Source organism: Haliotis asinina, chromosome 11 (genome assembly GCF_037392515.1).
Source record: "Haliotis asinina isolate JCU_RB_2024 chromosome 11, JCU_Hal_asi_v2, whole genome shotgun sequence".
In the NCBI taxonomy this organism is placed as follows: Eukaryota; Metazoa; Mollusca; class Gastropoda; order Lepetellida; family Haliotidae; genus Haliotis; species Haliotis asinina.
Window position 1 is genome coordinate 26,567,015 of NC_090290.1, and position 18,525 is coordinate 26,585,539.

At 38.4% G+C, this 18,525-nt stretch overlaps 1 protein-coding gene across 4 annotated transcripts in view; it reads right to left on the minus strand.

Annotated features, from left to right (window-relative positions):
• Window positions 1–18,525, minus strand: part of LOC137255964 (uncharacterized) — a 107,559-nt gene that overhangs the window by 6,742 nt on the left and 82,292 nt on the right. For all 4 annotated transcript variants that reach the window (XM_067793579.1, XM_067793581.1, XM_067793580.1 and 1 more), the window contains 5 exons: window positions 16,666–16,817; window positions 15,828–15,991; window positions 4,286–4,403; window positions 2,784–2,947; window positions 404–560 (listed from right to left, as the gene is read on the minus strand). In XM_067793579.1, the coding sequence (XP_067649680.1) occupies window positions 404–560; window positions 2,784–2,947; window positions 4,286–4,403; window positions 15,828–15,991; window positions 16,666–16,762 (700 nt within the window). In that variant the 5' untranslated portion in view covers window positions 16,763–16,817. The remainder of the gene's footprint in view (window positions 1–403; window positions 561–2,783; window positions 2,948–4,285; window positions 4,404–15,827; window positions 15,992–16,665; window positions 16,818–18,525) is intronic.

Genomic DNA, 18,525 nt, shown 5'->3' on the forward strand with positions numbered 1-18,525 from the left:
CTATCCTAAAATTCTGTTGTTCAATCAACCAATTGAGTTAGGGTGGTTAAAAGGCACTGTCCCTTTGTCAACTTTCTAAATTTTCTAATATTCTTAAATTAAATGTGGTACTTCTAGTTATCATCTAGGAGAACCCACCTCAAGGAAGTTTTAGGATGTGATGGTTGATGAAGTAAATTAGCTCTCAAATGTGGAACTGTTCCAATTCTGTCAGTACTCAGTCATGTTAACAAGTAAACAATGCTTTCCTTGACTGGCATTTCAGAAGATGATGAAAAATAACAAAGGTATAACACTTTATGGATAACAAGTTCTTTATTATATTATGAAACTATGATAAAGAAGTTGTTATCCATACAATTACATACTTTCCTTAAGTGAAGACTACATGCTACTGACTTACCAGATGGACTGTTACCTAAAGCAATGACAGTGAGCCAGGCGTTGTTGTACTTGATGCCCCACAGGTTGCCAGCTAGACACACATACTTCCCACTATCCTTCTGAGTAACATTAGTTAACACAAGGACTTCTGGGTCTGGTCCTATATTCTTGAGGAACTGCAACAAACAACATTGAGTCTTCAGCACTTACAGACACTACACAGACACAGACTTTTTAACATATACTTCAGAAAATAGTAACCATCAGAAGCAGCAGTAAAATATGAGCTAGTGTCGGTGTTGGACAGTTAGTTGATGTGATGGTGGTTAGCAGTAAGGTGATGTTATGGTGGTGGGCTATACGTTGATGTGATGGTGGTGGGCAGTAAGGTGATGTGATGGTGGTGGGTAGTAAGGTGATGTGATGGTGGTGGGTAGTAAGGTGATGTGTTGGTTGTTGGCAGTAAGGTGATGTGTTGGTGGTGGGCAGTAAGGTGATGTGTTGGTTTTGGGCAGTAAGGCGATGTGATGGTGGTGGGTAGTAAGTTGATGTGATGGTGGTGGGTAGTAAGGTGATGTGTTGGTGATGGGTAGTAAGGTGATGTGATGGCGGTGGGCAGTAAGGCGATGTGATGGTAATGAACAGTAAGGTGATGTGACGGTGGTGGGCAGTAAGGTGATGTGTTGGTAGTGGGCAGTAAGGTGATGTGTTGGTGGTGGGCAGTAAGATGATGTGATGGTGGTGGGTAGTAAGTTGATGTGTTGGTGATGGGTAGTAAGGTGATGTGATGGTGGTGGGCAGTAAGGCGATGTGATGGTAATGAACAGTAAGGTGATGTGATATTGGTGGGCAGAAACGTGATGTGATGGTGGTGGGCAGTAAGGTGATGTGATGGTGGTGGGCAGTAATGTGATGTGATGGTAGTGGACAGTAAGGTGATGTGATGGTGGTGGGCAGTAAGGTGTTGTGATGGTGGTGGGCAGTAAGGTGTTGTGATGGTAGTGGACAGTAAGGTGATGTGATGGTGGTGGGCAGTAATGTGATGTGATGGTAGTGGACAGTAAGGTGATGTGATGGTGGTGGGCAGTAAGGTGTTGTGATGGTAGTGGACAGTAAGGTGATGTGATGGTGGTGGGCAGTAAGGTGATGTGATGGTGGTGGACAGTTAGTTGATGTGAAGGTGGTTAGCAGTAAGGTGATGTTATGGTGGTGGGCTATACGTTGATGTGATGGTGGTGGGCAATACGTTGATGTGATGGTGGTTGGCAGTAAGGTGATGTGATGGTAGTGAACAGTAAGGTGATGTGATGGTGGTGGGCAGTAAGGTGACGTCATGGTGAGGGGCAGTAAGGTGATGTGTTGGTGATGGGCAGTCAGGTGATGTGTTGGTAGTGGGTAGTAAGGTGATGTGTTGGTGATGGGTAATAAGGTGATGTGTTGGCAGTGGGCAGTAAGGTGATGTGATGGCGGTGGGCAGTAAGGTGATGTGATGGTGGTGGGTAGTAAGGTGATGTGTTGGTGGTGGGTAGTAAGGTGATGTGTTGGTTGTTGGCAGTAAGGTGATGTGTTCGTAGTGGGCAGTAAGGTGATGTGTTGGTGGTGGGTAGTAAGTTGATGTGTTGGTGATGGGTAGTAAGGTGATGTGATGGTGGTGGGCAGTAAGGCGATGTGATGGTAATGAACAGTAAGGTGATGTGATGGTGGTGGGCAGAAACGTGATGTGATGGTGGTGGACAGTAAGGTGATGTGACGGTGGTGGGCAGTAAGGTGATGTGTTGGTAGTGGACAGTAAGGTGATGTGTTGGTGGTGGGCTGTAAGATGATGTAATGGTGGTGGGTAGTAAGTTGATGTGTTGGTGATGGGTAGTAAGTTGATGTGATGGTGGTGGGCAGTAAGGTGTTGTGATGGTAGTGGACAGTAAGGTGATGTGATGGTGGTGGGCAGTAAGGTGTTGTGATGGTAGTGGACAGTAAGGTGATGTGATGGTGGTTGGCAGTAAGGTGTTGTGATGGTAGTGGACAGTAAGGTGATGTGATAGAGGTGGGCTGCAAAGTGATGTGATGGTGGTGGGTAGTAAGGCAACAATGGCGAGATGCATGTTGGAGTGATGGAGAGATGCCAGCCCTAATATAGCCCAATCAGTATTTTTGCCAAAAACTGATGGAAAAATCACTATTCTTTGATCACAATAAGCATTACCTTTTTGAAAGGGTTTTATCTATGATAGATAGATAGATTGGTATATAACTTAATTTAATGTATTCTTGATTATTTGTATAGTTTTACTTGCTATTGTAGTAGTGTATATTGTGTTAAATCATATTTGTTGGCATCTTTGAGTGATGTTGTGTTTGTGTTAAGTATGTTGTCATGTTGATAGTTATGTTGTGTAATGTACCTCCGGGTTCTTGTCCACCATTTTCGAGTCCGCGTCCTCATTGCGTTTTAGCCAGCTGATGGTGGCATCAGGGTCATTGAGGACTCTACATCGGAACTTGACTGACTCCCCTTCAAGCACTGTGAGGTTCATTGGGCCCTCAACTATAAGTGGGCGGATCTTCACTGCAGACACAATCACACACAATTACAATTACATCAGCACATGGGAGGTATCTGATGACTACTTATAAACAAGAGTTTACCTTACTGTCCACCACCATCACATATTTCAAAAGGACAAACGGTCACTTGATGCATTTTTAGACTAAGTTTGAATCATTTCCATGGAAATCATGAAAAATATAAATGCCATACATCCATAAACAGCAAAAGGCACCACTTCAAGATGACTCATATATCTGCCAAGATCTGTTGAAATGCTTTTCAAGTTGTGCTCTGGAAATGAAGCCCATCCCTCCATTTTGAGACTAAATCTGAATTGTTTCCATGGAAACCGGGGAAAATAAAAATGCCAAAACTTTCACATCACACCCCTCCCATTAGACTTAGACCAAAACGTTCCCAAAAATAAAAAAAATGATTAAAAAAACCTGAAAGTGCAAAAAATCTGTAAATAGCAAAATGTACAACCATAGGGTCAGTTTATTACATTCATCAATTTGGGTCTAAAAGTATTGAGTGGGTTTTGAGTTATGCTCCGGAAAGAAATGATTATGGATGGACGGATGGACAGACAGACGAGGCATTGACTACATCGTCCCGCATTACATGCTGGGGGGGGGAGAGAAATAAAAATAGATATTGACTACAGTCATAGACAGTAACTAGACAGACAGTATCAAGGCAGACTAGCATGGCAGATGACATAGACAGTAACAAGGCAGACTAACATGACAGATGACACAGACAGTAACAAGGCAGACTAACATGGCAGATGACATAGACGGTCACAAGGCAGACTAACATGGCAGATGACAGACAGTAACATCTATCTATATGACCAACATGGTAGATGATAGACAAATAGTAACAGTGCAGATTAACATGGCAGATGACATAGACAGTCACTAGACAGAACAACATGGCAGATGACAAAGACAATCACAAGGCAGAATAACACTGCAGATGACAAAGACAGTAACATCTATCTATCTATAACCAACATAGCAGATGACAGACAGTCACAAGGCAGAATAACATTGCAGATGACAAAGTCAGTAACATTTATCTGTCTATGACCAACATGGCAGATGACAAAGACAGTAACATCTACCTACAACCAACATGGTGGATGAAAAAGACAGTCACTAAAAAGACAAACATGGTACATGATATAGACATTAACAAGGCAGGCCAGCATGGTAGATGACAAAGACAGTCACTAGAGAGACCAACATGGTAGATGGCACAGACAGTCACTAGAGAGACCAACATGGTAGATGACACAGTCACTAGAGAGACCAACATGTCTTGTATAATGTAAAAGGGAGAAATACTTACCATCCACATTTACAATGTAGGTATACTCTAAGCTGCCATGTTCATTCTTCACTCTACAAGTGTAGTTTCCCTTGTCAAACACACTGAGATTCTCGAAGATAAGCGAATGCTTCTTTATCTGAAAACAAACATTTGTAGCAATAATGACCTTACTGAAATAATCCAACAAGCAATCGATCACATTTTCACATAATCGAACACAAACTACTTTGGAACAACTGTTTTAGAGTTTCCAGCACTTGCAGACAGAACAACTGAAACTGAAAGTTTCAGTAAATGAGATATTCTATGCAATTTCTAAGGAAGTCAAACAGACGAAAAAAAAAAAAAAAAAAACAATGGAAAAATCATACCAACCAAGTTTTAGCCCGTGAACCCTGAATCAGTTGGGATGTTTTTGTAAATACACTTACACTAATGCCTAAGTCCACCATATTGGACAGTGTTTACAAAATCGTGTTTCATGAAGGCCAGTTTGAGATAACTATTACATCACATATTTCTGACAGTCTGCATGACTGATTTTTCCCATACATTTTAGAATCATGTTACACATGGTTTTTGTCACCAATGCCAACTGTCACGATAAAACAAAATGAAAAAGATATTTGGTGTGGAAATGAACGTTGTGCTCATAAGGCTGCACTTGTTTGAAACGTAAACAAATGAAATTTCTGATTTTTCACTATGATGCATTTTCTGACATCCAGCCATCTAATTATTGCTTACAATGGCTCAGTATGTTTAGAATATGCAGGGGAAGAGTATCACAGCAAAAAATAGCAAATCAAAAATAGATACAATACAATGGCTGGATAATTGACAAAAATGTCAAAGTTTCCATGCTCCGTGATGCCATGATTGACACAAAAGCATGCAGAATGATGCTGCTAATTATCACAATTTCTGGCTTCTTCTCTTAGTTGCAAACAAAATGATAAAAACATATAACAATACACAGACAGTCAGAATCATTCTGATTACTTAAACCTTAAATTTTAGACACAAATGATCCGTGATGCGATATGTCAACATTGTTGTACATACCAGGCAAGTTCTTTGTGGTGAAACTTGGCTGAACAAGAGTACACACAATCGCCTATAATTCCGATTACACTGTCGCTACTATGATGTAAATTTTGTGTACCATTCAGATATTTTTTTTTATTGAACTAATTTCACTATCTACATTTAGCCTTGTTCAATATCATATCATACAAGAATATAGGATATGCATTTTTTATTCTTTGAAAGCTTTTGATAGTTTGAATAACATTTACATAAGACATTGACACTTTTAGTGTCTTATGCTATATTTTAAGCCTTTACACAAGTTTGAAGATCACACATAGCCATTACTGCAACATGCACTTTAGTTCCTTTGATGTATAATATTCAATATGTTGGGCCTAATATTGCAGTTTTATATAAATAGGTTAAAAAACAGTGATTTAATTCAATTTTTTAAGTAAAACTGATAATATTAAAGGTCACATGCAATGTAAAACACAACATTGTGTACCTTTCGGAATGCACTTACATAAACAAATCATCAAAAAATGCCAATTTTTTCATCACATTTTTTTTTCCAACTTGATAGGTTGTATTTATTGTGAGTCATTTTTAATGCTGGGCGTATAATGTTATGCATTAGCACATAAATCCATTTCATATACACTTATGTCGTTAGAACATCAGGCTGTATTTTCTTCGCTCACACTTTCTGTAAAGATGCCAAATATTAAAAAATCATAGCTGAGTGCTTTCATTGGTGCACAATGAAAAACGGGAAAATTTACTGTTTTTTAAAGCATAACAAAATCTTTGACAACATTTAGCAATGTCTATTTTTCAAACCACTGAGGCAGTCGCACTTATACTTACGGATTAGAAATTTAATATTTTACATGTCTGTGTAATTTTATAACGCGCAGGTTCAGGACCATGCAAGCGCAATTATTGCACAGCATTCACTTTTCAAATTTTATGAAAATATGCGCCTGATGAAAAAAACTCCTCTGCATCCAGGGGGTTAAACCTACCGGTACTCACACTGTATGATGCTTGGTACTTGGCAGTAATAAGTCTACTCACTCTTTATGCTATTTGGATATGATATGCAAATATGGTAAGATATGGTCAGTATTTATATCTCATGCTTGTTTCACTGTTTAACTCACCGACAGAAGCAATGTCACACATTTCCCCAACAGAGAGTTCACTGTATGCTTGCTTCCATAATGTAACAGTATACATGGCTATTATTTATGTTCAGATACTTATTTACATGCGGGTTATATGTAAATAATGTCTTATTCTGTTCAGATGCTGATGTCCACTCATCCATGCATGAAGAAGTGGTGGTATGCAAGCTGCTTTGATAATCAAATAAATCATATAATCATGTTTACACAAAGGAAGGCAGTGATTGGATGAACGTTTTACAACCTGAAGAATGTCCACCCTGTGACAAGATTGAGGAGAAACATGAAGGGAATGTTTAAGAACACTGCATTTATTTAATGATATGAATGTGTATAATAAAAAATACTATTATTGATCAAAGTACATTTGTATATATACATGTATTTACAGGTTCATATTCCTGCATAATAACAATGCAGAAAGTGGTTAAGACAGTTAACAAGTCACTTTTAGACATTTTGTGCCTGTCTCCTCACATCATCTATAGATACATCAAGCATCTTGGTAAAAGTCATGTAGGTTTTTCTGCCGTTTCACATTTTGAGACTGTCATTTCAGTTTTTCTACAATGCTCTGCACCTGCATTGCTGCAACTTCGGAAAAATCTGTCGATCATTCCATGTGTTTCAAAACAACATGAGCACATTCTAAAACCAGAGACTGGCGTACAGTGTTCATTTCCAGGTTTGATGCCATCAGTATCATCCTTAAAGTCTTCCACATCTGTGTTTTCTGATGTCATGGCATCCTCAATCAGATCTTCATCCCCCTGGTTTCCACAAATATATCCCGTGATATCTTCTGTCTCCATTATGAATCCCTTCAACTTCTCATCTCTTAACCAGCCTCTGCGACTGACACTAGCCTGTGACTCTCCATTCCTAACTCTCTTGATATGGGCCATTTTCTCCCCAACTCTTGCAAGCTTCATGTTCGTTCTTTGTTGATGCCATGGTGAAATTCACATATGGTACAGAACAACTGCGACTTTAACTTTCATACCGAAGATGTGGTTGCAGCTTAATTTAACAAGAGTCATCAGAAGATGACATATCCCCCCGGCCCCCACATATTTGAAAGGACAAATCATCTGACGGTTACTTATTGTGTTTTCAGACCAAGTCTGAATTGTTGGAATTCATGAAGAATATAAATGCCATATATATGCAATCAGAAAAAAGACACCATGTCAAGATCTGTCTCGTATATCTGCCAAGATCTTTTGAAAGATATGAAAAGGTTTTCGAGTTGTGCTCTGGAAACGAAGTCAGCAACGTGTTCATGGAACCGAGAAAATAATACATCATAAATATCTACAAATAGCAAAAGGCACCACTCTGGGGTCTGCCACATATATCTACCAAGTAACACTGATAGATATTAAGAAGTTTTTGAGTTCTGCTTCGGAAACGAAACACACCTCTCATTCAAAGTACGAAACGTTTCCATGGAAACTGAGAAAATAATACATCACAAGTTCCTGTACATAGCAAAAGGCACCACTTCAGCTTCTGACTGATATATCTACCAAGTTTTGCAGAAAACTATTGAACGTTTTTTGAGTTCTGCTCCGGAAACGAAATACACCTCTCACTTTTGAGACTATGTCTGAAACATTTCCATGGAAACCGAGAAAATAATAAATCACAAAAACCTGTAAATACCAAAAGGCACCACTTTAAGTACTCGTTGATATATCTACCAAGTTTTGCAGAAAAATATTGAACGGTTTTTGAGTTCTGCTCCGGAAATGAAGCCCACCCCACCATAAGCCTAACACCAAAATGTTCCATGAAAAAACAAAAAAAATATAAATGCCAAAAATCTGTAAAAAGCAAAAGGTCCAACCATAGGCTGAGATTACTATATCTCGCAAGTTTGGTCTAAAAATATTGAACGGTTTTTAAGTTATGCTCCGGAAACAAAATGATTGCGGACGGATGGACAGAAGAGGTATCAACTATATCCCCCCGCATTACATGCCAGGGGGATAAAAATATTACAAACTGCATTGGTTCAGGCTGTCTGAACTCACAATGTGGTCCAATGACAACATGCAGCAAGTTTAATGTTCAGATTAGTTTTTGACAGTTTAAAGGGCTGATGTCATTAATTTACACAAACAACGGATAATACAGCAACAGCCCCAACAACACATAAGGTAGACGTTTATTTACCAATCAAGGATCAATTGACGAACCCAATTGGATATGGTGAAAAGGAGCTGTATCAGATGGATTATTAAGTCATTGCTTTGCTCTCATTACGCAACATGTAATCACATGAACTTACTGGGAGCCATGCTTTTTAACAGCGGTTTAAGCAAACCAGCGGTATCGCAAAGCACGATATTGTGAACAATGACAGTAGTTGGTAACTCATTAAGGCCGAGAGCCGCATATATGTGGCAAATTAATTAGCTTCTCACAGCGAGAGTCACTTATTGGGGGTAATAAAAAGCACCTCTTATTCAGCGAGAGCCGCATATTGGGGGTTATGAAAAGCACCTCTCATTCAGCGAGAGCCGCGTATTGGGGGTTTTACATTTTAAATTCGTACTGTGCCTATAATTTCAATAAATTTAGCAGTAATGATCAAAGATTAGCTTTTCTTACGACAGAGGTTACTTTCTGTGTTAATCAGAAGAGCTATTAATGTGTTTTGATAACAATTGCTTGCAATGTCGGCGGCTTATACAGGCAAATGAACACGTCTGCGAGAAAAGGGATTATGAGATGTTGTTACAGGAGGTACGTGTTTGTTCCTCGTCATTGGGAGTGAATGCTAAGATACCATGTTTGCACACTGATTGAATTAACGGTGACAAGGTTACAAAACCTTCTTCTAAATTAAATCATTCATTCATTCATTGTAATAGTCCATATAATGAATCATAGACATAAATAGCAATACTGTGTTACACTCATGTTCGTGTAGATTTGAAATAAACCAAGTTACTAATTTAGGCCTAACTCATTTTCGACTATTGATTTTTAAAGTTGACAATAATATATAATCGAATATGAAGAGATAACTCTTGCATCTACTCATAATATACATATATAGTACACATAAACCATACAAAGGTAACTGGGGTATTTTGTTCAAGCTGTTTCATGTTTGTTTGAAATGTGATTTTTCAATGCAATTTACATAAGCATTGTGTAAGAAACGTTTGTATTTGATCTCCGTAATTATCTTATCCTGTGTAATGGTCACGTGTATCAGATCCATCGTCAATAAAAGGAGGATAATATATCAGTTACGGAACTGATGCGTATAATCATTCAATTAGACAACACTAAATGAGATATGTGAACACCTCTTTAAACCTCAAAATAACAGCCTCTGGCCGAATGCATGTCCAGGTAAACTTTTGTCCCGTGACAAGTGTAAAACAAACTAATGCGCTGTTACATCATTGGACAACCTGTTTTGTGGAGTCACGCCCATTGTCAATCTTCTGAACCTCGTTTGCTTTCAAAACAAATATGAGTATGTCCATCTTCATAAATATTTGGGGAGATTCAACTTCAAGTGTATACATCACAATAAATTAGTATCGTGTTACTTTTTTAAATTCTATAATACATGTACTTGAATTATGGTATTTATTCGTAACAATATGCAGATTAAATTGAAATGTTCAGCGAACCATTATGTTTGATGTACAAGTAGTGAGCGCAAAAAGTATATGCAAATAAATACCATCTCTACTCAATAGTTGGACTGGGTTATCCAGGGTAAAAATAATCGGATTGTAGCGCTTTGAGCGCTTCAAAGAAACATAAACTCGTCAAAGTGCTTGTTAGTTCTATGTGTACATTTCAGGCATCCTTACGATTATATATGTTCACCATACACAAACGTTTCATGATAGCTAGAGTTGATAAAGCCAAAATCTAGCATATCGATTGGTCAACGATCTAACCAATAGTCAATTTGTATCCAAGCTGTCTAGTGACCGAACGTACTCTTCAGAAATTTAGCCCACGCCCCATCACCTGTCATTTCCAATGTGACAGGTATGTCATGATACGATTGGTCATAGATAACAAATCAGGGAGTATATTGAACAGTTAAGGTACAAAACGACCTATTCGGGAACTTTGATGACGCCCACCCCATGACCCTTTGTCTTATGTATGTGCAAGGAATAGCATTATACAATATGCATACATGTATGTTCGTGCGATAACGTATATTTTCTGCGTTAAATTCGTCTTTACTGCCATTGACATAGATGTTTTGAACAATTTAATCTCACACAATGATATGAGAGAGACATCATTTGGTTTAAGTATGTCTTACATACAAAGATTCCAAACATGTGTGAAGAAGGGCAGACTTACATAATCCCTTACTTTATGTGCTATTGAAAGTTTCTTGACACCTCTCTGTAATTATCACATGTAGCAACTAATTTCGTTGATCCATCATCAGTAAAAGCAGGATAGCATATTAATCATGGTATTGATACCCTTGCTTATCATCATTCAGACTACAGTAATAAGATTATTTAGCGCTACTTTTGGTCTTGAAACAACAGTCTCTGGTAGAATTTATACGTATCCACGCCCCTACTCCCTTATTGAACGGACTGTCCCGGGACAAGCGTAAAATAAACATGTGTTGTTATTTTGTCGGACAACCCACTTGATGGTGCTACGTACGCTTCATTCTCTGTACTGTATATGCACACATGGGTGCAGTCTGGTGAACCTTGATAGCGATACGATATCAGACAATACACAAATTGTTATACGATAGTGAGAATACACAACCAAAACACAACATATACACTGGTCAACAATACAATAAAAAATCAATGTATCCAATCTGAGTGACCCAACGTGCCCTTCAGAAATTTAGGCCACGCCCCATCACCTTGCCCTTCCTATGTGACAGGTTCTCACGATACGATTGGTCAAAGTATCAGCCAATATAATGAGTAAGTGAGATATATTGCGTTACATTCGGGATATTTTATCCCATCACATGACGGGGAGCTTTCTTTAGCATCGAGTAATGATAAATGTATCATGCAGTATGTATGTGTATGAATGGTGATGTATGTTTACAGCGTTAAAGGGGCACTGATGCGGAGCAATTTCCGTGGACTGGTGTAAACTTTTGTTATTGTTTTTTTCCCGTGAGTACCCGGATGATATCCCAGAATTCGTGACTGGTTCGTGACCTCTGCTGCGCAGTCCGTAAGCGCAATTGATAGTTTAATTATAGACAGATCAACTGAGGTGAAGTCATTTTTACTTCATTCCAAATGTATTATGAAAACAAATGAAACACTTTGGAGGTTAATCATCTGCCCGTGGTAGAAATGGTAAAAAACTATTAGGACGGAAAACGTCTCTATATTTTGTCTCATAACCCTAGTTAGTTTATGGTCATACTAGTATGATTCTGAAAATTAATAAAAGAACACACGATCTGCTTATACTCATAGTAAATTTCTAACATAACAGCAACATTTATACATTGTATAGAATGCCAATGTGGATCCTATTTCACACACATACGCGATCTAGTGTGTTTTTTCTGTCATACAGATTCTGCTGAATGCTACAACAAATAAATTAAAACAAAATGAAAAAAAATGAATGTAAAACAGACTAATTTTATAGCAACGATGTCAGGCTACTACCTTGTTCAGGAATGTATCCATCAATATCCACGTAAAAGAAATCGTATTCCATTCATCTGCAGCTGGTAAGTAATCCTGCTCTGTGTCGCGTGTCTTACAACTGTCTCATTTGCGAGAAAGTAACACATCGTTTCACGTCTTTCGTTGGTGAAAACCAGATAAACCTCTGATTGGTCTCCCAAGATAGCACACCTGGCAACTAATTGTATGATGTCCACTATTCTAAGTAATTTAGTTAACCAATAATGAGCAATCAATCAATCAACGTAAGGGTGGTTAATTCTTTGAAGGGAGGATGTTGTTTTTGCACTTACACTTTACGACAGGGTGTAGTCATCCACACACACTGCCTTTTGACAAATCCGCTAGAAGATAAAAGTAATTAATCAATCAGTGAGTTATCGGTTAATCCTTTGATCAATGTTTGTTTTTGTAACTTAGTTGATAAGCCCTCTTGCATCACTTACATGCACATATTACATAACATACAATACATTTGCCATTACAGACCTTAATTTATAATGTTGAGTATTTACTCCAGACAGGAGAAATGCCAAATGGGAACCTTTGTTGAGTAACCGAAGTTGTGTTACTACTAATTATACCTGTTATAAATTCATGAATTGACCATCAAGAGAATGATGACAAATAACACGTGTAGGTTTACACCATCAAACGCGAGTTACAGCAAGGAAGATGTAATCTCTGTGTCGCATGCAGCCTGAAAACACTTATGGGCCGAAACTGTTTTGAGGATACCAACGAATTTCGTTACATAAGGAATGCACACGGGCATTTGCTGTGTACTTGGGTAAATAGGTGAAATAAGGTTTTTTTACGTAAGAAAATTTTCAGATTTCTCTACCATAGGCAAAGTCATCGTTTTTTGTTTACGAATTCAAATAAATCAACTGTGTGTTTTTATTATCATAAATAATAAACCATTGTAGCTACCATAGCTACCAAAAGTTTCGTAAGATATTTGCTATCACAGCTGAACCAACACTCAGAATTACCTAAATATAAAGCCTTGCAATCTTCCGTACTGAAACAAATGGCTACATGCCTGTAGACATCATATTTTCCATGTAACATGATTAAATATCAGGTTAAAAACACTGAAATAGGATCAAATTGGATCAGTAACTATACCATCCAAGCATCCGAAAAGAACTACACTGCTGGGATATTTGGTTACGATCAGACAAGGAATACCATGGATATTTTTAAAGAAATGGCATATGATGGGCATCCGGCCTCCCGACTGTTTAGGTGAAGAAATTCTGCTAATATGGACAGGAGCCCAGTTCCTTTGTCCGTCACGGTCGAAGGAGCGGGCGCTGACCAATTTGCGGTTTGATTTCGTAATTAGACCGTTGGCGAGAAACATTATTCGCTCCGCATCAGTGCCCCTTTAAGTTAAGATGAACAAAGTGACAAACTATAAATTTCTATATGCTCCATTTTACTTACACACCTATTGATACCTTTCCTTGAAATAGTCAGCAAGCACGAGCAATGTATTGGCAAAAAATGTAGACTGCATTATAATGCAAGTTCCCCCTCTTTTTAAACTCTATTATAAATAATATATTATAATTCAGTCAATACGATGAGAGAGACAGGAGGAATTTGTATATTTGTTCATCTCGTACGTACAAAGACCGCGTAGGTGTTGATAAAAATACAGCACACACTGGCAAAGGGGTATGAGAGACACAGGTAATAAATTACATGAAATGCTGTAACATATGTATTCACATCAGCCTCTTTTCCATCTTTACGACACAATTAAATAATCAGCAATTGTTTGTGAGACTAGAAAGTTTCCTGTCATATCCGAGACCTGCCAGGGAAATCAGGCATGATTAGCACTAATTAGCCTCATCGCAGCAATCAGGCAGTCAGCGAGGGGTGCCAGGTGTTGGGCAGTGGAGCGGCTCCAGGGCTTAATGAGGTAACATAAAGCCTACTCAAACCCTATGGTGTTTGGTAGTATTAAGCCTGCTCACACTGTATGGTGTTTGGTAGCATTAAGCTTGCCTAACTACTTATGAGTGAGTGAGTGAGTGAGTTTAGTTTTACGTCGCTTTTAGCAATATTCCAGCAATATCACAGTGGGGGACATTAGAAAATGGGCTTCACACATTGTGCCCATGTGGGGAATCATTCAAGAGAGAAAACTCCAATATGCCTTTTTCATTAGTTAGTGAAGAGGTATCCCCCTTCATTTACTTACTAGCAGACGACAGTTTCAGTGATCCTAAGTATGGATGATTTAGAGAAGAGGAAGTTGATTTTAGAGTATTATACCAAGGACATCACCTAAAGTGATTTCAAGTAGAACAGGCATGATGTGTCCACTGTTTATCACGTTTTGACAAATACTGCAAAAGTATATGGCACTGAAAAATGACTGTCAGTGACAGGAGGCAACTTGGTATTCTTGTTCCTAAAAACACATGAAGGAGTTTAGAAAACTTAAGGCTGGATATCACTGACAGAGGAACTGTGGCTGTCTGTAAGGAGACAATTGGAAATGAGCTGCATGCAATGGGTTGGCAGAAAAGTCAAGGAATTTTACCACCTATCATGAAACCTGAACAAAAGGTGCAAAGGTTGAACTGATGCTTACAGCTTAGAAATTTTAACTGGGACAATGTCATTTTCTCAGATGAAAGTTCTGTGTGACTGTTTTGTAATACACTGAAATTCTGGACAAAAAACTGCTGAAAAACCTTTGTATCAGCACCCATAGTACATTCCAAAATTTAACATATGGGCTGGCATATCTGTGTCTAGGGCAAAGCCCCTCAGTGTATTTGAAGGGAATATGAACAGTGAACGGTACAGAGATGTTCTTGAGGGACATTTACTTCCATCTGCTCATGTGTGTTGTGAATGTTTTTTTATTTTCCAGCAGGACAATGACCGAAATTGTTCAAAGCATTCTCACACCCAAAATATCACATTATTAGATTGCCAAGCCATTGCCCGGACTTAAATTTAATAGAAAACGTTTGAGGGACGTATGAAGGAAAGAGTCAGTAAGAAAAATCTGACAGATATTGTTGAAATGAAAGAGTTAGTCCGATATTGGGAGAGCACGGACCACGACTTTTTAACTTCTTTGATCAGTAGTATGCCCCACTCCATTGAAGCCTGCATTGCTGCCCACGGTGACTTGACTAAATATTAACTGTTCACCTGTTTTTGAATCTGGAGTTACGTTCAGCCAGTATTCACATTTAATATGTAAGTAATGAGTGAAAAGCAATAAAAAAATTACAATCTATAAATTCTCAGCAACTTTTGGTCATAATATATAACGGCATATAAACTGAATCACACCCTTCCTCATGGGGTACGTATCATATTGTATTGCATCGTGACCTCAGCATACTGTTACACTCTAGCTGGTATATTCACCAAGATTGAAAACAGAACTGCATCTTAACTGGCCAGATGACATTCTAATTGTTATTGGCGATTGGGTTTAAATTTCTGTTTTCTGCCTGTCAATTGTTGGTTACCTATAGAAGAGAACTATGTAACATGGCACAGAAATTGACACTAATGCTTATGTTAAAGTGCATGAATGTTTTTGATGCTACTGTCAGTGATATATAAACCATAAAATAACAACAAAACTTTGTGAAGGTTTGTATTACTCACAGTTATTCGATCAGTAGATGAAAGCTTTGTGCCATCTTTGTGCCAAGTTACTTTAGGCTTGGGTTTCCCTCGTGCAGCACAGTCCAACTTGAGCGTCTGTTCTTCTAAGGCAGAGCGCACTGGGTCCTCTGACTTGCGCCCCTTCCACCTGGGTGCCTGGCCTTCTGTGGATAGAACAGGATGCTATACAGTGTACTTCCCTCCCAATCCTTTAACTTGTCAACTTAATGTTGGATTTCCTGTGATTTGTAAATATAATCTTAGTGTCAACATAGCTTAGCTAAAAGACAGCTATTATCTCATTAAACATATGTCAAATTTCCACAAAACCTGAATGTTCCTGTTTCTCTTAACATATCTTGCCATAATTGGTACTCACCTCCTGGTCATATCTTGTGTTTCTGGGGCACTCACCCACCTGGTTGTATGTTCTGTTCCATCGGTACTCACTCACCCCCTAGCTGTATTTTGTTCTAGCTGTTCTCTACCCTTGGTTCTATGTTGTGTTGCAGGGGTACTCACCTCCTGGCTGCATGTTGTGTTCTAGTGGTACTCAACCAATGGTTGTATGTTATTTGAGTGGTATTCAACCCCTTGTTGTGTGCTTTCTAGTGGTACTCACACCCCCTGGTTGTATGTTGTGTCCTAATGGTACTCAAACCCCTGGTTGTACGTTGTGTTCCAGTGGTACTCATGCCCAGGTTGTATGGTGTGTCCTAATGGTACTCAAACCTCCTGGTTGTATGTTGTGTCCCAGGGGAACTCACCCCTGGTTGTATGCTGTGTTCTACAGGTACTCACATCCTAGTTGTGTGTTGTGTTCCAGATGTGTGCTTACCTTTCTTGTTCTTTCTCTTCTTGGCAGTAACTCCAAACATACATTCAGCCACAATAACTGTGAGAACTAGGACTGTGACAACAGTGCTGCACTTCATGTTGGTGTTTGTTTGCAGTCACCTGGAGCTAGGATCTGGTCATAATTTGGGGCACCTGAAAGAATGACAATTAGGTGTTCAATATTGCTCACATACTTATATCCATAACAAGCCAAATATTGAAAACAACATATTAGGTGACTGAAACACCAGTCCAAATGGATGAGAGAGTTCTTATCTAACCTTTTCATCTGAATACAGACACTATATTATGAAATCAGGATACAGAATTTGTGTTTAATATCTGATACCTTTGTTTGAACAGTCTGTTATGTAGTCAAAACAAACACACCAACAGAGTACATCTCACACTTGTGCCCATGGGAAAAGAAATATTATAAATTCTAAACATCCCTACATAGCAAGAGACACCAGATGACAACCAGGCAAAGACATCAGTATGCACTTAGTCAAACTTGTTATCATGGAAAGTTGAAAAAGTACCTAAACAGCAAATGGCACCATATCAGCCTCTGAATAATACCAGGGCACATGTCCCATGTTTGCATGTAAAATGCTGAACAGCTTTTTCAAATTCCTCTCCGGTATTGTTCACTACCTCCTTTTCAGCTTTTGTCAAACTTTTCATGGCAACATGAATTTAAAACAAGAGTCGTCAAAAGATGACATATCCCCCAGCCCCTACATATTTGAAAGGACAAATCATCTGACAGTTACTTATTGTGTTTTAGACCAAGTTTGAATTGTTTCCATGGAATTCATGAAAAATATAGATGCCATATATCTGTAATCAGAAAAAGTCACCATTTCAAGATCTGTCTCGCATATCTGCCAAGATCTTTTGAAAGATGTGAAAAGGTTTTCGAGTTGTGCTCTGGAAACGAAGTCAGCAATGTGTTCATGGAACCGAGAAAATAATATATCATAAAAACCTGTAAATAGCAAAAGGCACCACTCTGGGGTCTGCAACACATATCTACCAAGTAACACTGACAGATATTAAGAATTTTTTAGTTCTGCTTCGGAAACGAAACACACCTCTCACTTTTGTGAGTAAGTCAAAAACGTTTCCATGGAAACTGAGAAAATGATAAATCACTAAAACCTGGAAATAGCAAAAGGCACCACTTTAGGTTCCGACTGATATATCTACCAAGTTTTGCAGAAAAATACTGAGCGGTTTTTGAGTTCTGCTCCGGAAACGAAGCACATCCCTTCATTTTGAGACTAAGTCCGAAATGTGTCCATGGAAACCAAGAAAATGATAAATCACAAAAACCTGTAAATACCAAAAGGCACCACTTTGGGGTCTGCCACACATATCTACCAAGTTACACTGACAGATATTAAGAAGTTTTTGAGTTCTGCTCTGGAAACGAAACACACCTCTCAATTTTGAGACAAAGTCTGAATCTATTCCATGGAAACCAAGAAACTAAGAAATCACAAAAACCTGTAAATAGCAAAAGGCGCTATTGCAGCTTCTGATTGGTATATCTACCAAGTTTTGCAGAAAAATATTGAATGTTTATTGAGTTATCCTCTGGAAACGAAGCACATCCCTTCATTTTGAGTCTAAGTCCGAAATGTTTCCATGGAAACCAAGAAAATAATAAATCATAAAAACCTGTAAATAGAAAAAGGCACCACTTTAGGGTCTGCCACACATATCTACCAAGTTTTACTGACAGATATTAAGAAGTTTTTGAGTTCTGCTCCGGAAACGAAACACACATCTCAATTTTGAGACAAAGTCTGAATCTATTCCATGGAAACCAAGAAACTAAGAAATCACAAAACCT